General features: G+C 36.9%; 2 protein-coding genes and 1 long non-coding RNA gene across 3 annotated transcripts; 1 reads left to right on the top strand and 2 right to left on the bottom strand.

Moving 5' to 3' along the window:
- Positions 1–415: 415 nt before the first annotated feature.
- On the bottom strand, positions 416–3,148 carry LOC110613539 (putative receptor-like protein 8). Its single transcript, XM_021754719.2, has 2 exons — positions 2,747–3,148; positions 416–2,355 (listed from the first exon to the last, which is right to left on the bottom strand). Exons 1-2 carry the CDS (start codon positions 3,132–3,134, stop codon positions 512–514), a joined length of 2,232 nt encoding a protein of 743 aa, XP_021610411.1. The 5' UTR covers positions 3,135–3,148; the 3' UTR covers positions 416–511.
- A 394-nt stretch (positions 3,149–3,542) lies between these two features.
- Positions 3,543–5,919, top strand: LOC110613540 (receptor like protein 21-like). Its single transcript, XM_021754722.2, has 2 exons — positions 3,543–3,933; positions 4,115–5,919. The coding sequence occupies exons 1-2, from the start codon at positions 3,543–3,545 to the stop codon at positions 5,917–5,919; spliced, it is 2,196 nt and encodes a 731-aa protein (XP_021610414.1).
- An 8,306-nt stretch (positions 5,920–14,225) lies between these two features.
- On the bottom strand, positions 14,226–17,639 carry LOC110613541. The gene is made up of 3 exons (XR_006350484.1): positions 15,359–17,639; positions 15,129–15,194; positions 14,226–14,523 (listed from the first exon to the last, which is right to left on the bottom strand). It is a non-coding gene; the product is annotated as an uncharacterized LOC110613541 (long non-coding RNA).
- Between the last annotated feature and the right edge of the window lie 201 nt (positions 17,640–17,840).

Genomic DNA, 17,840 nt, shown 5'->3' with positions numbered 1-17,840 from the left:
ATTTTAATTTTGTTAATTAATTTTAATCAAAACCATTCATATTAATTTTTACATAAATTCAAAACCCAATGACATCCCTAGACCCAACCTCTCCTCCGTACGTGAGGAAGAGATTAAACTTAATTACCTATAGTATTAAAATTAGAACGTATATTCCGTCAATTCAGTTTAATTTAAAAATCAAATTTTAATTTTTTTAAAAATTAAATTAAACTAAATTAAAATAAAAATTAATGTGAACCAATTTAATTTAATTTAATTTAATCGACTAAATTTTTTTTCACTTTATTTTTAATATTCTAAAATTTCATTTAAAAATTTCAATCTTATTTAAAATTTAATTTTCTTATATTATCAAAATTATATTGTATTATGACAAATCAGTTTAATTTAATTTTATCAAATTTTCAAATTAAAACTGAATCGAAACACCCCTAATTAAAATGATACTCCCACACACAAGTCATCGAAGCAGAAATAAACAAAGTATTATGGCAATTATTATGCAATCTCAGCAAAGAAGTAAAATGTGTATCACTACCACAAATACCAAAATTGAGCTTTCCATGATTTGTGACGACGTGTCACAAAGGCCGTTTCCTGGGGACTTCTCTGCATGCAGATTGCATTCTTTCTTTAATGGCGGACCACAAAGATTGGGATTGCCCAGATAGCTGGATTCATCAAATGTTCCAAATTGGCTCCCTAGTGGTATTAGGCCGGACAGATTGTTGTGACCAACATCAAAAACTCCAAGAAAGGTCAAATCTTGGAGATTGCTGGGTATGTTACCAGATAAACCGTTATATGAAAGATCTATACCCTCCACGCTCTTTAAATTACCCAAACAATCTGGAATTTCACCAGTGAGCAGGTTATTAGACATGTTTAAAAATCTGATCCCTTTTAACTCTCCCACTTGGATGGGAATTGTTCCCTTCAATTTGTTCGAAGAAAGGTCTATTGCTGTAAAATAGTCGAGTATGCGACCCGCAAAGGTGAGTGATCTCTGGTTCACCGTCAAATCAACAGAAACCGAAGAATGACTTATTTCGAAATCAGGGCTACCAGAACTTCCTTCTACCAATGAAGTAATGTTGCTGAAACAAGTAGGAATCTCACCTGAGAGGCCATTTTCTGAAAGATCTAAAATACCCAAATGTTTCATCTGGCACAACTGGAGGGGAATGCTCCCTTTGAAACGGTTCCCTCTTAGAAGAAGGGCTTTTAATTGAGGAAAGACAGGAAAGCTTGTGGAAAGATCACCCGATAATTCATTGTGGCTCATGCTAACAACTTTTAAGGAAGAACATTTTAATAGGCCGTCTGGAAATGTTCCTGTGAAGCCATTTCTGTCGAGAAGTAGCCATTTCAAGTTAGGCAAACTGGAATTCCTTGGAAGCACTTCCCCTTGCAAGTTGTTGTTGGACAAGTTCAAATATTCCAAATATGTCAAATTGCTAAATGTCTCATGAGATGTCCCTCCTTGCAAATTATTATCCGACAAGTCCAGATAACGAAGTTGACTTAACCCACCAATAGATTGGATGCTGCCATTGAACACATTGTGGGAGACATTTAGGAGCTCAAGATAGGGAAAATAAGACTTGATATCTACAGGAAATAGCCCATATAGATTATTGTCAGAGATGTCTAGAGTAGTGAGCTGCAAGCTCATGTTTCTTTGACTTCTGGGAAATGGGCCACTCAAATTGTTGCCTCTTATCCACAATTCTGAAGAGACATTGTAGAGCAACCACGAAGGAAACCTCCCAAAAAGTGAATTGTAAGACAAGTCCAGAAATTCCAAATGTTGTGTGGATAAGAAGCTTGGAATATTTCTGCCACTTCGCTCATTGAGGTTACACCCGCCTAACCCAAGATAATTTAGGCTGAAAGATGGAGACCAAGACGGAGACTCTGTTTCAATTTCTAAATCAGGATTATATGAAACGTCAAGGTGACTGAGTTTCAGTAGATTGGCAAAAATAGAAAAAGAAATCACATCTTTGAATTGATTATTCGCAATGTCCAAATACTGAATATTTGTCAGATTGTGAAACAGAAATGAAGGAAATGCTCCATTGAAGCTGTTACCAGATAGAGAGAGACGTTTTAGAGAAGTCAGATTGCTGAGGCACTCATCGAGGTTTCCTTCCAGTTTGTTGTGGGAAAGAATTAGATCAGTCAGAGACAGACTTTCACAAAGGCACTGTGGAATATTACCTTGTAATCTATTCCATGACAGATCGACGTACCAAAGAGTATGTATATTCCCCCAGCAGAGATAAGCACTGTTCCCAATCTCATTATCACGGAGATCCAACTTCTCCAGATGCTTGAGTTTGTGAAGTGCTGCAGAATTTTGTTTGCAGAAGCATGTGTCAGAATGCAATTATTAACCTCAGCTGTTAGTGCTACAATTGGCCAGAATTTTTCAGAACTGGACACAATCGAAATATAAAGATCTATATAAATACGTTGGTTTTTTTAGGGGAGGTAAACAACAGGTATAATTGAGAGATGACACTGCTATCTATATACTAAAATCTAACTAAAAAATCTCAAAAAAATCACAAAAAAATTGAATATTATCGACTTAAAATCTTTTAAAAAAAAATCAATGATTTTAAATTATTAGATTGATCAAATTTTTGGCTGTTTCAGTGACATCATCATCTCTAAGCATTTAGTAAACCAAAAAGATAGAATCATGGTCAAAATATAAATAAGTGAGAATGTTTACCATGGAATGATATGAATCCGCCAATTTGATTCCCTGGAAGATGGAGTTCTTGCAAGTCTTTAAACTGCGTGAATAAGGTTGCATTTGGATACCATGATTCATATGGCACCATCCTGCGATGCTGGAAAAAGATCTTGATGACACGAGAAGTTGACACGTTGCATTCTACACCCTCCCACTGGCAACAGTCTTGTCCATACCAGCTGGAGAAAGCAGTTCCCACTGGGCTGTTTATTGAGATTTTTATTTGTAAGAGAGCTTCTCTTTCTTCTTCCATGCACCACCCTTCACAGTTGATAAATAAGAGAAAATCCAGCAAAGCTAAGTAGAGAATGACGATCCTCATTTTTGGGTTAATCTTTTCTGCCAGTGAGTCTATTTGCTGCATAATAATTGGAATCTGATATACATGCTATTATTGCAGAATAAATGTTTCCGCTTTTTCCACGCAAAAACATGGATCAATTTCAACGAAGACCAATTACATAGAAAAATTGCTCTAAGAAATTTCCGAGAAAGCAACTGTGGATTTGCTTTAGTTACACGGTATCACCTTTCAAAAACACAAAACAAAACAATAATAAGAATAAGAATAAAAATTAAAAAATATTCATTGGCTCAACTTTCCTTGTCTGATCTCACACCAACCAGCTTGAACTACACTTCATAGACTTAACTTGTTTGATCTCACACCAAACAGCTTGAATTACACTTCAGTGACTCAACTTCTTTGATCTCACATCAAACAGCTTGAATTCCCACAGAGAAGGGAGTTCAAATTGCTCTTCTGAAAGTTATGTGCCTTCCTATAATGAAAATGCTGAGCGCCTATGGGGGCTTATCTTTGCTTATCATGCTATTCATCAGTTCCAACTTCGGTTGGTCCAGAGGTTGCTTGGCCGAAGAGAAAAGAGCTATCCAAGAAATCTTAAATTCTATAAGCTACCAATCCACATCCTCTCTATCAGACAGCTTCACTGATGATTGTTGCCAGTGGGAGGGAGTTGATTGCAGCCGCACAAGTTCCCATGTGGTCAGAATTTTTTTTGACTCATTAGGGGAAGAAGAAGATGTAGTAGAAGTAGAAGGTTTATGGAATCCTGATATGAATCTTTTTGCTCAACTCAAAGAATTGCAAGAATTGCAGCTCACCAGAAATCGCATTAGTAGACTGCTTAACCCAGAAGGTGAGAGCTCTTTATTCATTTAGTAAAATCTTCTTTTTCTTTTTCATTAATTTTCCTTTTATCATCATTATTTCATTTTCGACAGTGATCAAGCAGTCTGTTTTCTAAAATCAGTGTAAAGTTTGTGGTCTAAATGATAAATTCAGCTTTTTATTTACATGTTTAATTCATAACCATGCAGCGTTGTGCACACTAACGAACCTGCAACTTTTGGACCTCTCATATAACTCCATCGAAAATGATATGCCTGCATGTTTGGCTAACATGTCATCACTCAGAATCCTAAGGTTATCAAGGAACCAGTTTCAGGGAGATCTCACCATTTTTAGCAACCTATCAAACATCGAGGAGATTGATGTTTCTCATAACCTTTTCCAAGGCCTGATCACACTTTCCACTTTTGCCAATCTCTCAAAGTTTAGTTTTCTTGACCTTTCTTACAACCTTCATTTAGAAGTTGAGTCTGAATCTCCAACCTGGAATCCTTCTTTCCAAATACAACATTTGTTTTTGGCAGGATGCAATCTCAACTGCAGAAGTAGCAAACTTGTCCCTCTCTTCCTTTCCACTCAATACAACCTAAAGACTTTAGACTTATCTAACAACTTTCTTGGAGGACCCTTTCCAGCTTGGATGCTCCAGAATGTTTCTTCTGTGTTGACGCTGAGGGGCAATTCATTTTTTGGTCAATTTCCTGGTTCTTATCGTAATATGGAATTGACGCTGGCTGAGCTGGACATCTCCTGTAACCATTTTGATGGGGAATTGCCCTCAAACATAGGCAGTTTTCTCCCAAAACTGTATGCATTCAATGCTTCCTCATGTGGACTTACTGGTACCATTCCACCATCATTAGGAGAAGTGAACGCTTTAGAACACTTGGACTTATCTAACAATCACTTCCATGGAGATATACCGAGTGGCCTAACCAAAAGCTCAGCCCTGTGGTACTTAAATCTGTCTAACAATCGCTTAGGTGGTGGGTTGCTTCCAAAAGATTGCAATATGACAAAACTGAGATGGTTGCTACTGCACAATAACTCTTTCCTTGGAAATATACCCAATTGCTTGTCAAACAGCCAGTCTTTGTTGATGGTGGATGTTGGATACAACAAGTTGTCAGGAATGCTTGCTGGTGGAATGCTAATTTTCCCAGAATTAGGTGCACTCCTATTAAGAGTAAACAATTTCAGTGGAAACATTTCAATTCAATTATGTAAAATGCCAAAATTGCAGTTCTTGGACCTCTCCAACAATGACTTCTCTGGGTCAATTCCTCCTTGTATCAGCAACAACTTCTTTTGGACAATGAAGTCCCAGGCAAACTCTTGGGTCCCAATTGATTTTACAACCAAAGGAAATGCATATTCTTTCCAAGGCATTCCACTCACTTTAATGACAGGGATTGATCTATCTGATAACCAGTTGACAGGAACAATCCCAGACCAAATGAGCAAATTACATGAACTTCATTCTTTGAACCTGTCCTATAATCTTTTGGGTGGCCATATTCCCACATCCTTCGTGCATCTCACAAGCTTGGAGAGCCTAGACCTTTCTCACAACAGGTTAACAGGGCAAATTCCTCGGGAATTTAGCCACATGAGTTCTCTTACAACTCTTCGCCTAGCTTTTAATGATCTTTCAGGCAGGATCCCATTTGATGAACAACTTACCACATTCTCTGAGAGTAGTTACATAGGCAATCCAAAGCTGTGTGGTGAACCACTAGAAAGGCACTGCTCAAAGAACACCAATGATGTCAACCAAGATGATGGAAAAGAAGAAGGAAGAGAAGCAAAGAACTTGGAGGAGGAGCGTAGAGTCATTGATGAACCTCTCTTCTTCTATTCATTTGTCTTCATGTCTTATGCACTTGGGTTTTGGAGTGTTGTCGCCCCTTTATGCTTCAGCAGGAACTGGAGGAGAAAATATTACACTGCCATCGATGGATGGATGAATTACTGCTGCCGGAAGATGTTCTGAATAGTTGGACTTGCTGGGTTTTGAATTACATGACTACAAGCCAATTGCTCAAGAATATATTAATAAATGAATGAACAATTCAGAGGTTGGGTTATGATCTCTGTTCATAAGAATAGAGCCTATATAAAATTTAAGTTTGATTGACAATTGAAAATGTTTATAGTTTTTTGCATTAAATAATATTTTTATAAATTTAGTAATTGAACAGCTATTTTAGAGTTTAGAATAGGCTGATCTTTATCTATTCACCATAATTATACTGCTAATCACCCCAATTCAGATATTGCAGCAATCACATCTCAATCATCTTAAACCTTAAATGATTCTGATGATCATGATGTGTGTCAAATTTAATCTATCAAAATGATTCACTCACAAAAAGACTGGAAATGATCTAAACTCCGAAATAACTTAAATGTGAATGATTCAAAAAACTAAGGTTAATTCCGATAATTCAAATGAATCAAAGTTAATCCATTTTGCTAGACCCAGTAACTTGATTTTGACCAAAAATTAAATTAATAAAAATCATTTTTGTGATATTTTGATATATGATGATCTCAAAAAACTTGAATATGAAGAGATATAATATACTTGATCCAAACGACGCCGTAGAAGGAAGTAAGAAGCACGCCACCAAAGGAAGAAAACGACAGCGTACAAAGATGATACAAAACAATGCCGTTTTATTTATAATTGTAATGCATCTTAGAATCTTCCAGACCATTGTAGAGAACCCTCAAGGTTGTTAAGGGTCTATTAGTTTGTTGAATTTCTGTTCTCCAATGTGTATATAAACACAACTATCAATCAATGCACAATATCTAATTTTCCCAAAATCCAGTTACTTTCTCATGGTATAAGAGCTCATCCTGTGAGAGCTACCATGCTAAAACCAGATCTAGATCTTGAGAAGTCCATCCCTCACCCCCTAGACATTTTACCTTACCTAACAAGCATGATGGCAGAAATTATCGAAGAAACCATACCAAGAACAGCTGATAAAGAAGACAAGATGATCAAATTGCAAAACTCTAACTCTCCCAGCATGATCCTTGTCAGCTCACCTCTGAATGAAAACAATTACCTAACCTGGAGCAGATCAATGATAATCACGTTAAAAGCAAAAGACAAGCTAGGATTCATAAACGGAAAATGCAGAATACCAGAACAAAATGACAAAAATTATAAAGAATAGCAGAAAGCCGATAATATGGTAATGTCCTGGATTATAAATGCTCTTACGGAAGATCTGGCTGAAGCTTTTCTTTATGCTACTAATGCCTATGAACTGTGGGAAGAATTAAAGGAAAGATTCGGGGATAGTAACGGCCCCTTAATGTACCAGTTAATGAAAGAAATCAGTAATGTCAGTCAAGCAAACAGCAATCTCATGATGTATTACACAAAATTGAAGAAATTGTGGGATAATGCATGTTTAGAACCACTGGCTATTGGGAGGATGCACCAAGGCCTATACAAATTAAATAAAGAATCATTTAGCCATCAAGGAAGCAGATTGAAGACAGTCAACACAGCATTAGCATCTCAGCAACATTAAAACAAATATGAAGTATGGCACAGAAGATTGGGTCATGTATCCAGAAACAAGTTGTTGCACCTAAATGTAATAAAGGCTAGTGATTGTGATTCCTATGTGTGCACCATTTGTCCCATTGCAAAACAACAAAGGCTGAATTTCAATAAAAGCAAGATTACCACTACAGCATCCTTTGAACTAATTCATGTGGATCTTTAGGGTCTATAAGCAGTACTTTCAATATCAAATACAAGATATGTGTTGACTATAGTTGATGACTATACTAGAGACTGCAACATAAACAATCTGTATTTTCTTTATTGAAAGAATTCATTGCCATGATCCACAATCAGTTTCACAAAACAATGAAACAGTTAAAAACAGATAATGGGATAGAATTCGTGAATCAAGATTGTAGCAAATGGTTGAAAGAAAGGGGCATCATCCACCAAAAATCATGCACATACACTCCACAACAGAACGGAGTAGTAAAAAGAAAGCACAAACACTTGTTGCAAGTTGCAAGAGCTTTGATGTTTCAGTCAAATTTACCAAAAAAATTTTAGGGTGAATCCATGCTTACAGCCACTCACATCATTAACAGACTCCCTAGCTCAGTGATTAATTGGGAAACCCCTTATACTCACCTACATAAGGAAGCCCCTAACCTTAACCTACTTAAAACCTTTGGTTGTCTGTGTTTTACAACCAATACCCTATCTTACAAAACAAAATTTGCAGAAAGAGCTTTTAAGAGTGTTTTTCTTGGGTATGTCCCTGGAATGAAAGCCTATAAAATCTATGCTTTGGACCTTAACAAAATCCTAATCTCTAGGGATGTCATTTTTCATGAAACCATATTTCCCTTCAAATCCCAGTAGGACACCCATGACCCTCACAAAGCAGTTCTACCAAACAAAATACCAGAACCTGACCTATCAGTCTCAACTCAAATACACACCCACAATCCCTGCACAGACACTCACCACAATCATTCCCATGAAACCCCAAGAATAACAGAATCTTCATATGAAGAGGAAGCACCCATTACATCTGAACCATCAGACATCTCAACAGAAGACACTGAAGAAATAACAGATTCAATACCAATAAGGAGAAGCACAAGACTATCCACCAGACCTAGATGGCTAAATGATTTTGTGGCTGCTTCTATATGTCATGATAATCCTGGTGTATCCCCTAATATTGCCTCAGGTAAACTTTCTAATGCATTACCTTGTTTCATTCTAAACCTACCTTTACACACCATTACTTGAGTTTTGTGGCAAATGTATCTATGACTCATGAACCAAAGTCATATCTTCAAGCAAAAGGGGACAACAAATGGGTGCAAGCTATGTAAGATGAACTAAGTGCCTTAGAGTTAAACAATACTTGGTACTTGACTACTCTACCAAAAGGAAAAAGGACCATTGCCTCTAAATGGGTTTACAAAATCAAACATAGGCCAGATAGATCTGTTGACAGGTTTAAAGCCCGATTAGTGGCAAAAGGTTTTAGCCAACTACCTTGGGTTGATTACATTGTTAATTTTTCTCCAGTAGCTAAACTAGCTACTGTGAGAATGTTCATGGCTATAGCTACTGCCAAGAACTGGCCAGTACATCAGTTAGACGTTAACAACGCCTATTTACATGGACATATAAAAGAAGACCTATACATGTTACCCCCAGAAGGCTATGACAAAGCCAAACTAGGACAAGTGTGCAAACTTATTAAGAGTATCTACGGCCTAAAACAAGCAGGAAGAATGAGGAACAAAGAACTCACCAATTGTTTGAAGCAGTGTGGGTTCAGCCAATCCTCCTTTAATCATTGCCTGTTCACAAAATCACAAAAGGACAGTTTTTTAGCTTTGCTTGTTTACGTTGATGACATACTCATTGCAAGACAATCAGAAGACATATCAGATGTAAAAACATACCTAGACAAACTTTTCACCATCAAAGATCTGGGGTATGTTAAATACTTTCTGGGACTAGAAGTTGCATGTTCTGAAGCTGGTCTTTTCCTTCACCAAAAGAAATATGTGTTAGATATCCTTCAAGAAACAAGATTTATGCATGCTAACACATCTGACTTCCTTTTACCACAAGGGCTTAAACTCAATAATACAACTGGACCGATTTTACCGATTTTTATAGACCTAGACAGATATCAAAAGTTAATAGGCAAGCTACTTTACCTCGGAGTTACCAGGCCGGACATTTCCTACGTAACACAACACCACAGTCAGTTCATGCAGCAACCACAACAACAACACTGGGATGCAACTCTCCATGTACTTCGCTACTTGAAAGGCTATCCAACACGAGGCTTATTCTTTCCAGCCCAAAATAATTTCAAGATCCAAGCTTTCTCGGACGCAAACTGAGCTTCCTGCCCAATGACCAGAAAATCACTCACCGGCTACTGCATCTTTCTCGGTCAATCATTGATATCCTAGAAAATAAAAAAACAAAACACTGTTAGCAGGTCATCCGCAGAACCCGAATATAAAAGTATGGCGGTAACAATGTGTGAGCTTAAATGGATAACTTATCTGTTAAAGGACTTTCACATAGAACCAGAGCTTCCTATCCCTCTGCACTGCGACAACCAAGCAGCTCAACATATAACAGCCAACCCCGTATTCCACGAAAGGACAAAGTATCTGGACATCGACTGTCATATTGTACGCGATCAACTCTCCAGAGGTTTCATTTCAACCATGCATGTGCCCTCCCAACAGCAGATCGCCGATTTGTTTACCAAATCCCTCGGCGCAGCGCATTTTCAAACTGTCCTATCCAAGATGGGATTACCCAAAACTAGGGCATCTCCATTTTGCAGGAGGGCTAAAGAGATATAATATACTTGATTCAAACGATGTCGTAGAAGGAAGTAAGAAGCACGCCACCAAAGGAAGAAAACGACGCCGTACAAAGATGATACAAAACGATGCCGTTTTATTTATACTTGTAATGCATCTTAGAATCTTCCAGAACATTGTAGAGAACCCTCAAGATTGTTAAGGGTCTATTAGTTTGTTGAATTTCTGTTCTCCAATGTATATATAAACACAACTATCAATCAATGCACAACATCTAATTTTCCCAAAATACAGTTACTTTTTCAGAATCCATCTTAACCAACCGATTTACCCCCTTCACTTTGTTGCACCATCTCTATCAAAATGCCAGTCATATCCCTTTCTTGTGTATCTTTTTTATTTTTAATTCAAGAATTTATTTTCCAATATTTATGTACTTTTTTCATTGTAATAAGCCATTTTCCAATAGACACTACTCATAGAAGAAGATAAAACTTTCCAAGCAAAAGAGCATTCAAGTACTTAAGGCAAAAAGATGCATAAAGAAAGTACATTTCTAGAAGAAACAAAATGTTCATGCAGAACTAATGATATGTATATTAATATGGGTATGTGTAGATGAGAACAGATATTTTTGTACAGACCATAATGTTTTCCCAACATAAGACTAGAGAAATAGTTGACTTATTTACTGATCCTAACTGATTCTAGGGATATAATTTGATTTGATTAGGATCCTTAATTATCTCTGTAATTATTATTTGATTATTTGCTTTCTGTTTATATATAATTCTGTGTATAAATAGTCATAAAAATCAATTGTAAAGATTAAGAGTGAAATACAAGAATTCTCTAAATTTTCTCAAAATTCTTCATGATATCAGAGCTTTTTCCTGATTTTAGGGTTCAAATTTAATTTTTTTCCTCTTTAGGGTTTCAAAACCCTAGATCTACCTTTTTTGGTACTAACCCATCTAGGAGCCTTTCCTCCTCTCACCGCCGGCACCAGGATTGTCACCGGCCGATCGCCTAGCTCCGACGCCAAAAAAGCCTGCACGTGAGGTTCACGCACCTCCCTTTCCCGACGTGTGACCAATCGCCTGACACTGCTTCGCGGCTCCGATCACTTCGGCGACGATTCCAACCATCTTTTCGGTCTTTCCGTACCGCTACCCGGTCTTTTGGTGAATCGATTGGGCTCTCTTGTGTGTACAACCTTGGCTACCTCCTATTCTTTAACGGCTCATAAATCTTTACTATGGCAGAAGGTAAAAAGGTCTCAATTCCTAACTCTGATTACTCGTTCTCCGGTGCCACATCTAACTTTGTAAAGTCAGGTAATACTTCCTCTCTTAATAATGTTCCATGGATTATCGATTCTGGTGGGAATAGACACATGACAGGCTCTTCTAAAGACTTTCTCAATTATTTTCCTTTTTTAACCAAAGATAGTGTCAGAATTGCTGATGGCTCTTTTACTCTCATATCTGGAACATGTTCTGTTATTTGCACATCCAACATTAAATTATCATATGTCCTTCATGTTCCCCACTTTCCTGTCAACCTTTTATGTCAGTGCTATTACCAATGCCCTTAATTATAAAATTAAATTCTTTCCTGATCATTGTGTTATTCAGGATCTTCACACAGGAAAGAGGATGGCAATGGTAGGCTACATGATGGCTTATATATGTTGGAGGGTGATCCAGGTTCTTCGATATCTCAAGCCTAGTTTGGAGAAAATAAGGATATCAATCAGGAAATAATACAGTGGCACAGACGGTTAAGGCATCTATCATTTTTTGCCTTAGAAAAACTTTATCCTAATTTATTTGCTAGAACTCAGTTTGATTCTCTATTTTGTGATGCTTGTGAGTATGCTAAACACACTAGAACATCCTATCCTTTGAGTCATAATAAAAGTCAAATTCCTTTTGCGACTATTCATTCTGATGTTTGGGGGCCTAATCAAATTATCTCCTTGTCTGGTAATCGATGGTTTGTCACCTTTATTGATTGTTGCACTCGAATGACTTGGATCTATTTAATTAAAGCTAAAAGTGATGTCTTTTCTTGTTTTCAATCCTTTCATAAGATGGTTTGTACTCAATTTGATACTAAGGTGAAAATTTTGAGAACTGACAATGAAAGAGAATACATGGATCGTAGCTTTTCTGCTTATTTGGAGAGTTATGGGATAGTACACCAGACTAGTTGTCCTTATACTAGTGCTCAAAATGGCATTGCTGAGAGGAAAAATAGGCATCTATTAGAGGTAGCTCGATCTCTTATGTTCACCATGAATCTACCCAAAGCATATTGGAGAGATGCAATCCTTGCATCTGCTTATTTTATCAATAGAATGCCTCTCAAGACCCTTGACTTTATGAGTCCTTTGGCGATTCTACAAGGAAAGAATTCATATGTTGTTCCACCAAAAGTATTTGGGTATGTTTGCTTTGTCCATACTAGGACGGCAGAAAAATTGGATCCCAAAGCCTTTAAATGTGTGTTTGTTGGGTATTCTCCAACACAGAAGGGATACAAGTGTTATCATCCTCCCTCTAGGAAATACTTAGTTAGTATGGATGTCACCTTCCTAGAAATTGAACCCTACTTCAGTACCACCCATTCACCTCTTCAGGGGGAGAATAATGAGCAAGAAGAGGTGATCCTGAATCCTGTAATTCTGAATGATATGGTTCAACTAGAAAGTTTGAGTTCTAGTAGACAGGAGGAGATGTCCAATCAGGGAGAGAGAACTGGTCGTTTGGACAAGCCAGATTTGAGAAGGTATTCGAGGAGAGACAAGGCAGAAGAAGCCATTGTGCAGTCTACTCAGAGTCAAGAATCTTCTCCTGGTGAGTTACCCAGTCATGAATCTTCTTCTGGTGAGTTACCCATAACTCTTTCTTCTGGTGGGTTACCCACAACTCTTGAATGCTTCAATGACTTAGATAAACCTATTGCACAAAGAAAAGGGGTCAGATCATGTACTAAACACCCTATTTCTAACTTTGTTTCTTATGAATTCTTATCTCCTTCCTATAGAGCCTTTGCCTTGTCTATTTCCTCTGTGTCTATTCCACAGGATTGGAAGAAATCTCTTGCAAATCCTAAATGGAAGAAAGCAATGATTGAAGAGAAGAAAGCATTGGCTAAAAATGAGACCTGGGAGCTTGTCACTCTCCCACCTGGGAAGAAACTCGTTGGCTGTAAATGGGTATTCATAGTGAAACACAAAGCTGATGGCACAATTGAACGGTTTAAGGCCAGATTGGTTGCTAAAGGATTCACCCAAACCTATAGAGTGGATTACCAAGAGACATTTGCCCCAGTTGCAAAAATGAACTCAATCGGAGTTTTGTTCCTGCGCAGCCAACTTGGACTGGGACTTGCAACAGTTTGATGTGAAGAATGTTTTCCTCCATGGAGATTTAGAGAAAGAAGTGTTCATGAAAATTTCTCATGGGTTCGCTGATAAGAAGACACAAGGAAAGGTGTGCAGGTTAAAAAAGACTTTGTATGGGCTAAAACAATCTCCTAGAGCTTGGTTTAACAGGTTTAGCAGAGCCATGATGTTCTTTGGTTACTAACAAAGCAATGCTGATCACACTCTGTTTATCAAACATCACAAGGGTAAGATCACCCTTCTTATTATTTATGTTGATGATATAGTGGTGACAGACAATGACAAAGAGGAAATGGCTCAACTAAAGAGGTTGTTAGCTCAGGAATTTGAAATCAAAGATCTAGAAAAACTGCAATATTTCCTAGGTATCGAGGTGACTAGATCAGAAAAAGGAATTTTCATCTCCCAAAGAAAGTACATTCTGGATCTATTGAAAGAAACTGGTATGATGGGGTGTAAACCAGCAGAATCTCCCATTGAAAGTAATCACAAGCTGGAAGCAGGAACTGGTGAGTCCGTGGATATTGGAAGATACCAGAAATTGGTAGGAAGGTTGATTTATCTCTCTCACACTCGACCGGATATAGCCTATGCTGTTAGCTTAGTCAGCCAATTCATGTATGACCCTCGCGAGACTCATATGCAAGTTGTACTTCGTATCTTAAGATATCTAATGTCTGCGCCAGGGAAAGGGCTTCTTTACTCCAAACATGGTCACGTCCGAGTTGAAGCTTTTACAGATGCAGATTGGATAGGATCTCTCGATGACAGGAGATCCACCTTTGGTTACTGCACAGTTGTAGGAGGGAACCTTGTCACCTGGAGGAGCAAAAAACAAAGTGTTGTTGCTCGGTCAAGTGCTGAAGCAGAATACACAGCAATGGCCCAAGGTGTGTGTGAACTCTTATGGTTACAGAAGTTATTAGAGGAGTTGAGGTTGCTCGAGAGAAACAAGATAACTTTATATTGTGACAATAAAGCTGCTATAAGTATAGCACAAAATCCAGTCTAACATGACCGGACGAAACATATTGAAATTGATCGGCACTTCATTAAAGAAAAATTAACAGACGGTGTCTTGAGCCTAGTTCATGTGACTTCTACTGGGCAAATTGCAGATGTGTTTACTAAAGGGTTCAACAACAAGATCTACCATAATCTGATTTGCAAGTTGGGCATGTGCGACATCTTTGTACCAACTTGAGAGGGAGTGTTGACTTATTTAATGATCCTAACTAATTCTAGGGATATGATTTGATTTGATTAGGATCCTTAATTATCTCTGTAATTATTATTTGATTATTTGCTTTCTTTTTAGATATAACTCTTTGTGTATAAATAGTCATAAAAACCAATTGTAAAGATTAAGAGTGAAACACAAGAATTCTCTAAATTTTTCCAAAATTCTTCAAAAATAAAAATACCTGAAAGGCAACAATGCATTTCAAATGAGTTGAGCAGACAGAATTAAAGAAGTCTTGTGCACATTCCTATGTTAAAAGCAACAAAATATTAGTTTTAAGGACTGATGTTCTCTGTTCAGCATTTACAAGCAAATTATTGTTTTTTATGCAAACACTAACATTGCCTTCAGCTAAAAGAAAAACTACCAAAACCGTGAATGATCAATCAAAGGTTCACGCAGCAAACTGACCTTTTTCAGCTTCTCAAAGGATTCTGTCCTTCGAGGCACCCATCCATTAATGGCCTCTCCAGCCACAGCAGTTAACCAAGAAGGCCAACCAGTAAAAGTTTGTGCTTCTTTTTATCCCCGTTGGTCAAACTCAATAGCCTACATGCCTTCAGAGGACTGGCCTTTGCAGATTGTTTCTTATTCTCATCAGATGATACAAAGGTAGAGCTCCCATTGAGTTGATTAGATATGTCGTCCACCTCAAATGCAGCTTCATCTCTTTTGGAAGAAGAGACTGAAAGTTTGCTAGTTTTAGTTGCTTCTTTGCTTGCGGCACTTTTTTCTACATATTCATTTGATGCAGTACCTTTCGAGCAAATGCAGCCTTTAATTCTACTCCATTCTCTTATTCTCATCAGGATGACTGCTATATAGACCTCAGTTCTTTCAAGCATTAAACCCCAAAACTCATCAATCCAATTGTTGCTATCTTGTCCCTCTTTTTCTACAACCCATAAGTGCACTACTTGAAAGTTCCAATTCTTGACTTTTGACAAACTAACAAGAAAGGTTAAATTCTGGCAATTTAAGCCATCAGAGAAGCTTGTTTTGAGAATCTACAAGATCCCAGAACCCCCAAATTAAAAGAATACTGACAAAAACAGCATAGTTCAATGGTAAAAAAATGTAGCTGTTTACTAAATTAACAAGAACCCAGAATCCCAATGAATAAGAAACAGCAAATAAAAAGAGAGATAGTATTGCTTAAAACAAAATCAAGTCAAAGACTCTAACATGTGAGACAGACTATAATGAATAACGCATTAGGTTAGTGTTTTATTTAGTAGCAACGAATTTTCTATTGGTAAATTCTGCTAGCCAGAAAGAATGAAATTGGTCAGCAACTCACAAATCAATGCAAATAACCAAAAAGAGAAAAGAAAATGTCATTTTGGGATTGGAATAAGCAAATGTGAGTGTGAGACAGATAAGAGAAGAATAGAATCAACATAGAAGGAGAAAGCAGGAACTGGGCAGTTCCTAGAAACGCCCTTAGGCAAGAGATTTTCTGGGTCTAAATTAAGACTGGTCGGTCTTTTTTTTTTAAATCTTTTTTATCTATCTAACTAGCTTCTGCTGTTCTATTTCTTTTCTTGGGTTCTATGTAGAGAAAAAACAAACAACAGAGAAAGACAAGTGATCTTTCCTTTTAAGATCAGAGACATGAAAGGGAAGTCAAGTGATATAATTGACAAAGAGACTAACTAATAGTTTTTAAAGAGTACATTACAAGTAAGTCTCCGACAGTTAGCATAACATACAGATTAGTTCTTATTTTAAGTTTGTATAACAAAAAAGTCACAAGTTAGTCCTGCCAATAAAAGTGTCCAGCTACTGTAAGTCTTACATTGACCAACCTTATAACTTTTTCAATGACCCTTTTATGAGTGGGGGGAACCACTCTCCCATTTCCCTCCACCTTGTACCATTTATAGAATAAATGTCCTAAAAAAGAACAAAAAGGGCACCAAACTTTAAAAGCATAAGTCTTGAGGGAAGGTATCAATGTTGGCCACATAAAGAAGAGGTAAAATATTATTCTGCAACTACAAAGAAACTTGACATTTTGCATGTATTTTTCTCATTTTCCTTCTCTTTTATCCCTTTCCTCATCTTTTCTTCTATTTACTTTTACTTTATTAAAAATTCACAGAATGAGTGATAACAATAATAGGAATGGGGTATTAGTTCATCAAACATGCATTAACAAATTGAGACTTAAATTTATATCCCACAGTATACTGAAAATCCCAATAATGCAATCAATGGGTTCTATTAAAACCTAAATCCTAAATCCTAAAACCATTTACCCATTAGTCACATAGCATATAGAAATTACAAGGTATCCCTATTCTCATACTTGTATATGCAGATTACACTTTATTTACAACCATTCGACAGCACCGCAAATCAGCAAATTGAAGCATGTAAATGGCAGATCGATTGATAAGGAGAATGATCATACATCCAAGCCCAGCAAATTCTCCATTAATTTTTCATTTCCTGCAAATTTCTGATGGCCCATTCTTTGAATTCAACTTGATTTTGCTGCAACTGCCGACCTCAAGAGCCAATTAAGAGAGATTTAATAATGCTATCAGGATGAGGAATGAGAGTTAGAGATGTTTTCTGCTTTCATCAAGAGCATTTCTGTCATTTTGTTGCTCTAGAGCCAAGTTAAGAGAGAGATTTAACAAGGCTGACAGCATCATAGATGAGAGAGTTGGAGCTGTTTTAGGATTTTTATTAAGGGCAATTTCTGTCATTTTGTTGATGTTTATCGCAAAATTTGATGATATTTTATCAGGTGTAACTGTTACTCCCTTCCAATAAATTTTTATTAATTTTTTAATTATATTCATTTTAAAAATATTAATTTTTATTAAATATTAAAAAATATTTTAAATATTCACTTAAAAAATAATATTTATTAAAAAGTTAT

The sequence above is a fragment of the Manihot esculenta genome, chromosome 4 (assembly GCF_001659605.2).
Source record: "Manihot esculenta cultivar AM560-2 chromosome 4, M.esculenta_v8, whole genome shotgun sequence".
In the NCBI taxonomy this organism is placed as follows: Eukaryota; Viridiplantae; Streptophyta; class Magnoliopsida; order Malpighiales; family Euphorbiaceae; genus Manihot; species Manihot esculenta.
The sequence above is the reverse complement of the archived record's forward strand: the minus strand, read 5'-3'. Positions and strand labels throughout refer to the sequence as shown.